The sequence below is a fragment of the Gobio gobio genome (assembly GCF_949357685.1).
Source record: "Gobio gobio genome assembly, chromosome: 15".
Taxonomy (NCBI): domain Eukaryota; kingdom Metazoa; phylum Chordata; class Actinopteri; order Cypriniformes; family Gobionidae; genus Gobio; species Gobio gobio.
The window spans coordinates 45,040,953-45,053,184 of record NC_137108.1 but is presented as its reverse complement, the minus strand read 5'-3'; the positions used below and the strand labels follow the sequence as shown (position 1 = coordinate 45,053,184).

The 12,232-nt window shown below is 35.8% G+C and overlaps 1 protein-coding gene across 1 annotated transcript; it reads right to left on the bottom strand.

Annotated features, from left to right (window-relative positions):
* Window positions 1-18: 18 nt before the first annotated feature.
* On the bottom strand, window positions 19-8,479 carry cndp1 (carnosine dipeptidase 1). The gene is made up of 12 exons (XM_079836534.1): window positions 8,410-8,479; window positions 8,212-8,319; window positions 6,500-6,643; window positions 6,230-6,392; window positions 5,057-5,145; window positions 4,757-4,954; window positions 3,102-3,186; window positions 2,868-3,028; window positions 1,757-1,921; window positions 1,531-1,672; window positions 1,072-1,219; window positions 19-991 (listed from the first exon to the last, which is right to left on the bottom strand). Exons 1-12 carry the CDS (start codon window positions 8,410-8,412, stop codon window positions 919-921), a joined length of 1,479 nt encoding a protein of 492 aa, XP_079692660.1. The 5' UTR covers window positions 8,413-8,479; the 3' UTR covers window positions 19-918.
* Window positions 8,480-12,232: the final 3,753 nt, after the last annotated feature.

Sequence of the window (12,232 nt, the reverse complement as noted above, 5' to 3'; positions counted from 1 at the left end):
TATTTTATTATTTTTTTTAATGAATATTTATTTACATTTATGTAATTGTACTTGTGTTATATTCACCTGGACTGTTTTTTATTTTTATTATTATTCTGAAAACTTTAAAACGTGTCAAACGATGGCATACGTTTCAGATGATTTAATTCCCAGCTATTGCATTAAAAACATTTTTTTTAAGGAGAATAATACGTACATGTTTTTGGGACGTTTATGGACATGAAAGCATAATAAACTAACAAACATCTGGCAACTCAAAATGTTCTCAACCCATTTCCTGTTTTAAAAGAACATAAGATTACAAAATAAGAGTCACCAATTGTCACTAGGCATACACCAGACTTGTCCATTGTGGGTTGAATGCATATCTTCATATATAGTAAAAAAATCTGGATGGATTATGTGAACTATGTAGAATAATGTGTGAAATATGTTAATGCAAAGAAAAAATTATATGGAAAATTTGAGAAAATTCTTGGACCCAAGGATAAAAAATATCTGAAACATCAACATATTTACTGGAATATTTAAAGACTTTGGGACTGTGTGCCAGGATTTGATGATTTTAGTTTTGTTTCTACATATGTAGATTTAAAAGTCCTGTTGGTGGTGGTAATGAGCCGAATGGCATTTAATATTCCATAAAATGTAATAGTAAGTAGCATATATGATCTTAATTTCTTTTTAGATACCTTATGCAAATAAAACCACTACACATACATTGCAGAACACTTTCATTTGTTTAATTTACCAGCAATAAATCTGTGTCAACAGGCAGAATGTGCATCAATTAAGAGGAATATATTTGTTAGTATAGGCGATTCAACCAACACGTAATGGTAATATTTGTATGTTACAGAGAACAGCAGTAGATGAAGCACAGTCGTATCTTCCCAGAAAGAGCTTCACAAAATCTGATCAGTACTTCTTGATCTGGGACACTTCATTCAGGTAGGCGATAAACAGCTTGGTTCCCTCGATGTAGTTGTATCTGAAAATAAAAATAAAACAATGAATGAATGAGCGTGCATAAAGAAAAGCACTCCGGCACACTAAAGACGATCTAGTTACCTGCTTATCTTCTCGTTCTGTGAATGAAGGCCGTCGTCAAAGCCTCCGATGGGAAGCATAATGATGCTCTTGCCTGTTACATCCTGGAAAGTTCTGGCAATGGGAATCGTGCCTCCCTCACGGATCAAGTCAGGCTCTGTGTCAAAAACTGCAGGAGAGAGGTACGTTGTGACGTCATTACTCCATTGATCATTTTATATTATTAAATGCACATCTATCATTGTGAATCTTGGTTCTAGACGTATTTTTCCCCATGCATTTTCTCCATTAAAAAATTGCTTATAACAGCAATTGAAAATCCAAACAAAAGACAAAATTACATCAATTGCCATGCTATTTGGGATTGGGAGCAGCTTCACAATTTCTTTGTGGAGAAAACGAATGAGGTTTTTACACCCAGAATACCATCTCATTCCCATCAGAATAGAAGTGAAATGTAGGGATTGAACAGCACAGGACCTCTCTTGACCGCTGCTTTTCCTGCTTCAAATAATGGATGTTTGGGATCAGCCAGCCAAGGTTTGGCTCCAATAACCATGGTGACGTTGAGTTTATTGGGACTCTTGCGTTTAGCAAACACTGAGTATAGATAATCTTTCACCTAGAGTTGAAAAGATCCCGTTTAGCTCTTTAAACGATGGTGCGAACAGTTGTTTCTACATCTTAAAATGAGATCTGCTTTCACCTGTTTTTCAACCGTGGCTGGATCCATATTAGGTACTTGGCGAATAGAGAACTTAGCTATGACCTTGGCCGGTATGACAGTCTTGGTGCCAGATGAAGAGAAAGCGCCCTCTATGCCGTGGATAGACACGGTCGGGTGACGCCATCGATGGGCGAGTAAGTCAACCTGATGGGATTGAAGAAGAGTAACATGAATTTTTCAATTAAAGGTGCAGTGTGTAAGTTTTAGCGGCATCTAGCGGTGAGGTTGTGAATTGCAACCCCTCCCTTTCGAAGCACATAGAGAAGCTACGGTGGCTGACACAGGACAAAGATGTCGTCGTCTGAGACAGCAGAGAGTAGCTAGCGCTCTGTAGAGCAGTTTGTCCGTTTAGGGCTACTGTAGAAACATGACGGCGCAAAATGGAGACTTCACTGTAAGGGGACCCGCGGTGTATGTAGATAGAAATAGCTTGTTCTAAGGTAATTAAAACATAACGGTTCATTATGTAAGGTCTTTATACACCACCGAAAATATAGTTATGTATATTATTATTACATTTCTGTCAATAGATCCTCATAAATATTACACACTGCACCTTTAAAACACACAAGTTACACAAGCTTTCCTTGTACAAAGCTCATGTATGACTCAAGAAGACATGGAATATAGAGTAAATTATGATATTTATATTTTTATTTTTGGGTGAACTATGCCTTAAAGTCCCCATGAAATCAAAATTGACAATTCTTTTTTTTTTATGGAATATTGCTGTGTTTATTATAAATTAATAATTAAATGATATCAGTGCACTTTTTCTTTTTTTTTTTATTAATGCGCCCCGTAATCTTGAATCAGAATAACGTCCCCTCCCTCTTGCAGTGACATCTCTTCTATTCTCTGATGATGTGTTTACTGGAATGAGGGCGGGGCAACCTGTCACTCACATGAGATCCACCAATAGCAAACCACAACCATCCAATAAATTCCCCTCGGACTAAATCAAGTCCCGCCCTACATTTGTTCTTGTTTGAGAAGCTGTTTCACTCAGATTTACACCACAACAAGGAAGTAAAGTGAATCGCAACTTCGCTTTCATTTCAACTTTAAAAACTGGCATCTTTTTCCTTGCCTTGTTAGAAAACATCAGCTTGTCCATGCCGATTTCTTGTTTGTAGCTCTCCAAGTCAAACTCAATGTCTTGATACATCTTCCATTCCTCATCAGAAAGATGTGCGACTGCTTCCCTAATGCCGGGAATGAGGATCTTCCCACTTGGGTCTATGAGTCTGTCTGTGTAAAAAGTTGATTGATTAATAATGAGCTGGTGGTGAAATACTAAAGAGCCGAATGTTTTAATAAGCACCTAAGATGCCGATCAGGTCTGTCATTGGTTCTATTACTGTTCCTCCATAAACTCCAGAGTGCAAATCCTTCTTGGGTCCCTCCACCTATACCATCGTTAAAAAACAAACACGTGTAATTAAAAATTCATCAAAAATACTTAATAAATCAAACAAAGCAACTGACAGGATGCAGACAAACTTAATATATTATGTTGCAAGCAGTGTAGGGTAAGTTACTCTAAAAAAGTAATTAATTGCTAGCTACTAATTTAATCTTTGCTAATGTAATTTGATTACTGTACTAATTACTCTCTCTAAAGTATTGCATTACTTATTACTTATTACTTTCTAAATCCCATATCAACCTCGGCCAGCTGAACAATACAAGGATAGACATGAAACTGCTTTTTTTTAAATGTATAATATAATAAATAAATAATATAAAATTGCATATAAATTATTCTTGAACTAACTAAAGTATTTAAAGAGAGAAGGTTACATTAAAAACATGCATTTTAACATCAGACGTTACATTTGAATGATTATATAGAATTTTTATATAGTCTATTCAGTATTTAATGTAATTATATCAGAAGTAACTATTCAAATTACAGACAAAATTAAGAGTAATTCATTTTTTTTAACAGAAAAGGAATTAAATAACTTAGTAATGAGTTACACCCACTGATCTATATAAGTGCACTGTAAAAAAAAGTTATGACAACATATGTTTTTAAGTTAATTTAACTCAAAATCAAAATAAGTTAAGCAATTTCAACTTTTTAATTTAAGTTATACAAGATTCAACTCAAAATTGTAAGTCAGTTGAATGTAAATTGTAATATAGAGAGTTGAAATAAACTTGTACACTGTAAAAAAAATATTGTTGGTTTAACTTAAAAAAATAAGTAACCTGGTTGCCTTAAAAAAAATTGTCCATTGAAATTAAAAATTTAAGTTAATACAATGAAGGAAATTGGTTTAATAAATAGAAACTAAAAATATTATTGTATCTGAACCACATAAATAAAAAAATGTTGTGATAAATCATGAAAATAGCACAATTTGGCATGTTTCACTGCATTATTACAAATAAAACACAGAATTACGCAATATGCTTACAAAATATTGTAATAATATTTGAATAAAGGTTGATGTCGATTCTCAAATGTTCATTGTATTAACTAAAATTTTTAATTTCAATTAACTCAAAATTTTAAGGCAACCAGGTTACTTACTTTAAAAAAAACTTTAAAAAAACTTAAAAAACTTAAAAAAACAATATGAAACATTCCTTCATATTTATAAAGTAGCCTATATTGTGCCCTATTTTAACAGACTTTTTTTTACAGTGCGTGTTGTGGAATGTGCGTATACAATTTCCATTTGCGGGTCAATTCGACCCACATATTTCATAGTTGTTCAATTCAGTTTCAAAAATCCTACGCTCTCATGTTTGTTTTTATAATGTGTGAGAACTATTAATGCAATTGTTTTGAATCCAATTAGGGTCAATTTGATCTGCAACAGAATGATCATACCCAGATTTTACATTATACAAGGCTTAAGCCACTTACAGTACACATGTATAAAATATGACATGATATTTTAGATAAAAGCTAAACATATCTGGTAATGGCACATGAAGAGCATCTGAACTGTTTGATCTCAGTACCTCAGCAAAGAAGTAGCAGTTGCCTCTTGTTCCGTAAGTCAGCGCGGGTCGTTTACTGAGCCAAACACAGTCAGAGATGATGATATAATCTACATCTGAGAAGAACGTCTCTTTCTGGGCCACAATCATGTCATCTAGGCCGTTAGAGCCAGTCTCTTCCATTCCCTCAATGATGAATTTAACATTCACCGGCAGCTCCTGTAGGACACAGTTTGAACTTCAAACTCTGGACAAAAAGCCAATAGCAACATGTTGCATTTGAAGAATTATAACATTTCTTTTCATTTCAACCTGTCTTACAATGTCAAGGGCTTTGTAGACCTCCACCGTGTGGATCCAGGCCAACACTGGTGCTTTGTTATCAGACGCTCCTCTTCCATATAGATTTCCTAGGAGTAAACTAAACGTATCATCATCTGATTTTCTGTTGAAATCACCATGAAATTAATGAAAGTTTTTAATGAAAATATTGCAGTGTTTACTATTAACTTAAAAAAAAAAAAAAAAAAGATATATATATATATATATATATATATATTTATAAAATGAATCCATGGACATCATTATTACACTCTAAAAAAGGCTGGGTTAAAAACAACCCAAGTTGGGTTGAAAATGGACTAACTCAGCAATTGGGTTGTTTTAAGCAAACATTTAACCCAACCACTGGGATAAAACAACCCAATCGCTGGGATAAAACAACCCAATCGCTGGGATAAAACAACCCAACCGCTGGGATAAAACAACCCAATCGCTGGGTTAAAACAACCCAACCGCTGGGATAAAACAACCCAACCGCTGGGACAAAACAACCCAATCACTGGGTTAAAACAATCCAACCGCTGGGTTAAAACAACCCAAACGCTGGGATAAAACAACCCAATCGCTGGGTTAAAACAACCCAACCGCTGGGATAAAACAACACAAATCGCTGGGTTAAAACAACCCAATCACTGGGTTAAAACAATCCAACCGCTGGGTTAAAACAACCCAATTGCTGGGTTAGTCCATTTTCAACCCAACTTGGGTTGTTTTTAACCCAGCATTTTTTAGAGCGTACTTGTAATCTTTAATCAAAATAACCCCTCCCTCTTACAGCTTCATCTCTTCTCTTCTCTGATGATGTGTTTACTGGTGTGAGGGCGGGGCAAACTGTCACTCACATGAGATCGACCAATAGCAAACCACAACCATCCAATCAATTCCCCATGGACAAAATTAAGCCCCGCCCTACATTTATTTTTCTTCGAGAAGCTGTTACGTCTCAAGATGATCGAAATTTCCATTTCATGACGACATTAAAAGTAAAGTTTTGCTAATGACACATAAATAGGCAAATATCTGCTATTACTGGTAAACGTTTGGCAACATTTATTACAGCAACGAAGCATAACTAAAGTGATTATTTCAGTTTTGAAAAATTTTTTGAACCTGAACTTTTAATTGAAGTATAACAACAGGTGACAGGGTTACCATTGATATCGGTCAGCTCATACGGTTCTGTTGCCCATCCGTCTTCTTTCTTGGCTGGCTGGACGTCCACGTGACCGTATACGCAAACGGTGCGTTTACTGGTATCATTACCAAACTGAGCCGTGACCACTTTTGGCAGGGCAATTGTGCTTCCGTTGGGCAACTGCACAAGAGGTGAAGGTTTAACTTTGATGGTTTTTAATAATGCTGTGTGTTCTAAATGAAGACACTACAGTACAGACACGCATGAGTGTGGGTGCATTATCTCACCGCCTGCGTTCCGACGTCGATCATTTCCACGGTTCCTCCAATGAGGCGGAGTTTCTCTGCTGTCATGTCCATCATTCTGTGTAGGTCAGGTCGCTTTGTAACATCACTGGAGTCGCTCTCCACAGCGATCCACTTTCTCAATGTCTAAAACAGACATAGAGGCCAAACGTGCTCAAAACTGCATGAGAATTAAAGAATTCTGTTTCAATTCATGAGTGTCAATCTAAATCGAATTGGGCACACAGGATGTTGAACTGAGTTTGAATTGCAATGACAGGAAGAATTTATGAGATTTGGCTCTATTTTGGGATATAATTCAACTTAATTTAAGAAATAAATTGATATATTAAAATTTTGAATATATTCAAGGTCCATTAGAGAGGAAACCAACACGGAAACATACAACAACTATAACACAAAATACATACAATACAAAACATTTAAAAGACAATTATACCAGTACTTTCTGGTGATACATTTTAATAGGTGATTGGTATCGTACCACACTTTGCTTATGGATTAGACATAATATTGCATAATAATAGCACTCTGTGAATTATTCAGCCGACAAATAAATGTATACATCAAATTCCTTATTAAAGCCATTAAAGTTTTTACTCTTGACATACAAAGTAAATGACTTGCACTGCTCCACCTCGTTTTTTTTCTCAATATAATCCTCATACAGTGATTGTTGGCAACCTGAAGCTTACATAAGCTCACTTTTTTTCAGCCCACAAGGGAGCAGTATAAAAGGAAGTACAGTATGCTCTAACAAGGTTCATTCATATATATATATATATATATATATATATATATATATATATATATATATATATATATATATATATATATATATATATATATATATATATATATATATATATATATATATATATACATATACATATATATACAATATTGGCTGTATTTTGTGATTTTATTCAACAACTAAAAAATGTATCAAATTGTACATATAATTATACATATGCCTATACACACACTCACACACACGTTTTTCCCGTCATAATTTGGCTAGCGTTACATTATGATCAAGTAGGGACGCCACAGGTTAATACGACATTTATTATTGGGTTTATGTGAAGATTGTTTTAAGTTCACTTAAGTTAAAGGTTGTTTTTTAAAGCCTAAGTAATGTTGAAAATTATAGCTTTCAATTATACTTTAATGTTGAATGTCTATAATTAATGTTTAAAAAAAATCGATTTCATAGAGACATCAATAGCAGTATTAGTATCAGTGTACCGGCCTTCATTCATAAAAAGTTGTCTTTAAGTTGTTTCATTAATTTGGAGAGTAACTGTGAAATTATTACAATATAAAAATATTGAAAACTCAAATGGTTTTATTCACAAAAATGTGCGATTAATTCGTTTTTATTTTATTTTATCGATTGACAGCAGCACTAATATATACATTCAGCAAAAAATCTATTTCCTTCATCAACGTCCTGTGCTGACCACACTAAATCTTCAAAGAAAAGAAAAAAAGGTCCTGTCAATTCTATGTCTTATCTTGAGTTTAAATAAACAATGCTACCATCTGCAACAGACATTCCTGCAGAGATAAGATGCATCAATAAAAAGACACAAAGATGTCATTAGAGCTTCCTCGGCTCACAGTTTGGACACAAGATCACCGATTATCATATTAAATGAATAAACAACCATAACATCCCAACCAAAAAGTACCTCGATAAATTCCTCTTCATGAGTGCTGACATATTGCGTCAACTCCTCAAATTTGAAGGAAGACGCTCCTGTCCACAGAAGGAAACAGACTAAACTAATGCTGTTCATCTGTTGAGAGCAAACAGAGTCATCAGCAGAAGACTCACACACTCGCAGAATAAGAAAGATAAATGTTTTAAGAGATATTAATTGACCTACCATCTCAAGACGACTTGCTTTTGTACGAGGAGGTCCAAACAGCTCAGCACAGTCCAGTGCTCTCTCCAGATAAGGCGGTGTTAAATAGTTTTCATCCTAAGGAACCTCCCGTCGAGATAAGGCCACTGAAGTCTCCTTTGCATGGAAAAAAACAGCTTATAGCTGCCAAAATGAATTTTCTTGCTGGCAAACACAATCCAAGCAAGGCTGAGTAAACCCCTCCCGCTGAGTTTCAGTATACGGAAAGAGATCAACTACATTCCAAAGATCAAACACATATAGACAAGTGATTGTTGAAAGGACAAACATCACTACTTCACTAGATAACCTGACATCTCTTTGATACCAAGTTGAGTTAAACGGGAAGATTAGGTGAAGTTAGGCCTTGTAATTTCAATATGACGCAGAGATTTGAATAACACAGGCTTATGCAGTAAAGCCTTGTGGTTAAACTGAGGGAACATTCTCAGAGCGTTCTGACAAGGTTCTCTGAAATGTATAGACAAATGTTTCTTCCAGCAATGTTAATGTTCACTCAAAGTGATCTGGTCTTTAATAAAGTTCTCAAAATGTTAGCACAAGAACATTTATACATCGTTCATCGTACAATTTGTTCCTGAAACATTTAATGGGGTGGCAATGGCTCAGTGGTTCATGTAGGTTGTCTACAAACGGGAAGGTTGGTGGTTCTATATCCCCGGTTCCATCTGACCAAGTGTCGTGGTGTCCATGAGCAAGACACTTAACCCCAGCCGTTCCCTTGCATGGCTGACACCGCCGTTGGTGAATGAATGGGTAAATGTGAGGTAATATGTAAAGCGCTTTGGTGGCCATGGGTCTGTTGAAAGTGCTATATAAATGCAGTCCATTTACCATTTTTTAGCAATTGTCTACTTTAAGAGAACATTCAATGTTAATTTTAATTTCATGTTAAGAGAACATTCAAAAGTGATTTTCCAATCATTTGCTGGGTAAAGTTCTGTCCCTATTAGATTAGATTAGATTAGATTCAACTTTATTGTCATTACACAAGTACAAGTACAAGGCAACGAAATGCAGTTTAGGTCTAACCAGAAGTGCAATAGCAGCAAGTGCAGAATATACAACGTTTGCATAAGTGCAGGACATGGATATGTACTGAGTATATATGAATATATCTATAAATAGAGAGATGGCTATTACTATAAACAGAATTTACAGGTGAATATGTACAGTGAATAATATACAGATGGTTATTACTATAAACAGAATTTACAGGTGGATATGTACTATGAATATAATATAATATACAGCTGGCTATTACTATAAACAGAATTTTACAGATAGAGGTATACAATGATATGTTAGGCTAAAATGAGGAATATGGTAGTGGATTAAGGTAGTGCAATAAATTATGGACAGAAGCTATCCGAAAAAAAAAAGTGTAAAAGTGCAGTGGAAAGTGATTGCATATTACAGTTAGAAGTACGGTGCAAAATACAGATGTAAACAGTTGGTACTGTAAATAACAGTCGGCAGTGCAAATGAGCATAATACAGTTACGGTGTGGTAGTGCAAAATGCATAAGTAAACAGTTGTGACTGTAATAAACAGTCGGTAGTGCAAATAACAAAGTGAAGGCGGATGTGAGGTAGGAGAGTTAGCAGTATATGAGGGAAGTGGATCAGCGGGGGTTAGACTTCAGTAAAGAGACATCTCTGGGGAAAAAACTGTTCTTTAGTCTGCTGGTCCTGGTCCGGTGGATCCTGAAACGCCTGCCGGAGGGCAGGAGAGAAAACAGTCTGTGGGCTGGGTGAGAGGAGTCCTTGAGGATGCTGCGAGCTCGATGCACAGCCCTATGGTTATGTCCTATATTTACCCAGTCCTTGGGTTAAAAATTTGATTGTTTTTAACCCAGTGTTTTTTAGAGTGCAACATTTAAAAAAACGGCCATTTAGAACAGTTAACTTAATAGGTTTTAATAGATTCCTCAAGCTGAGAACATAGATACCAATTTTGCCATAGTCGGCAGAGCTTCAATCGTGGTGACGAATGGATCATGAGCCTTTAGGACAGATATACAGTATGTTAAATATTTTATATTGCTGTACTCATTCAGCAAGTGCTATGCTATGCTAATGCTATCAAAGCATTGTGTTACCAATTAGCAATAGGATTGATTTAGCTAGTTAAAGCTAGCCAAGTTTCCACTATTAAAAATATTTAAGCTGATCATTTTAATTTAACTGTATGAATTATCTTACTCTGCAAGTTCTGCTTACTGTCACATGTCTCTGTTTGTTTGGTCTTTCAGTTGTGTTTTGATTTCTGTCATGTTCCTTTGTCACAGTTTCCCACCAATTGTCTGTTTCCTAACCCTCGTTAGTAGCCTATAGTTTGGTACAGCTGTGTTTAGTTAATAAGCTAGTTTCTGTTCTCTGCTTAAAGGAACACGCCAACCTTTTGGGACTTTAGCTTATTCACCGTATCCACCAGAGTTAGATAAGTCCATACATACCATTCTCATCTCCGTGCCATAACTCTGTCTGAAGCACCCACCGTTAGCCTAGCTTAGCACAAAGACTGGAGGTAAATGGCTCCAGCTAGCCTACTGCTCAATAAGTGACAAAATAACACCAACATTTTCCTATTTACATGTTGTGATGTGTATAGTTACATCGTGTACTAAGACCGACGGAAAATGAAAAGTTGTGATTTTCTAGGCCGATATGGCTAGGAACTATTCTCTCATTCCTGCGTAATAATCCATGAACTTTGCTGCCGTACCATGGGTGCAGCGGCGCGCAATGATATTACGCAGCCCCTGAAAATAGTCCCCAGCATGCTCTCTGTGCATGAAAATTGTCACGTTGGTTATGTTAGCCTATTTTCAGGCGCTGTGTAATATATCATTGCGGCTGTGCACCCATGGTATGGCACAAAGTTCCCTTATTACTACGCAGGAATGAGAGTAGTTCCTAGACATTGCAACTTTTCATGTACTTTTCTCTTGATGTAACTATACACATCACAACATGTAAATAGGAAAATGTTGCCGTTATTTTTGTCTAGTCACTGTTATGTTGGAGTGTGTTTCCCTGCCTTTCTGTTTGTTCCAGAGCATCATTATTAAAGTTTAAGTTGGTATTTTGATCTTCTGAGTCTTCAGCCTGGTCCTGGTTCACCAACCGTCACACTTAACTTTAAAAAAATGTATGTAACTGATTGCCTACATTTTTGGGGGTTTCTAACTTATTCAGTAAACTAATGTACAGTATAGATGACTTCAAAATGCAAATGTTGATGTGAAACTGATTTACTGTATCAGCAGAATTATTTAAAGGGATAGTTCACCCAAAAATGAAAATTCTGTCATCATTTATACTCAAATATAGGAAAAAACAAAAATACTGTGGAAGTCAGTGGTGCCCCAGAACGCTTCAGTTTCCCACATTCTTCAAAATATCCTTTGTGTTTACCAGAACAAAGACATCCATACAGGTTTGGAACAACCTGAGGGTGGTGAGTAAATGATGACAGAGTTTTCATTTTTGGGTGAACTATCCCTTTAAGCCATTTGTACTTTAAACACAGGGGGCCTAATTAAGCGATCAACAATGAATTTTTCTTTAATTATGTTGACAGGTTCAACATGCAGTTAATTCACAGCGTGCTAAATATTTCCGTTCCTTTTAACTTGTGCATCCTCTGCCAGTTGTTAAATGAGGTATATTGAACGCTCCAGTGTGCAAAATATACACCAATAATAACTTCCACTTTTACAAGCATATGCAGGCTGTGGTCATACCAGAAAACAGTAAATCCTCCGTGTGTTGTATATTTG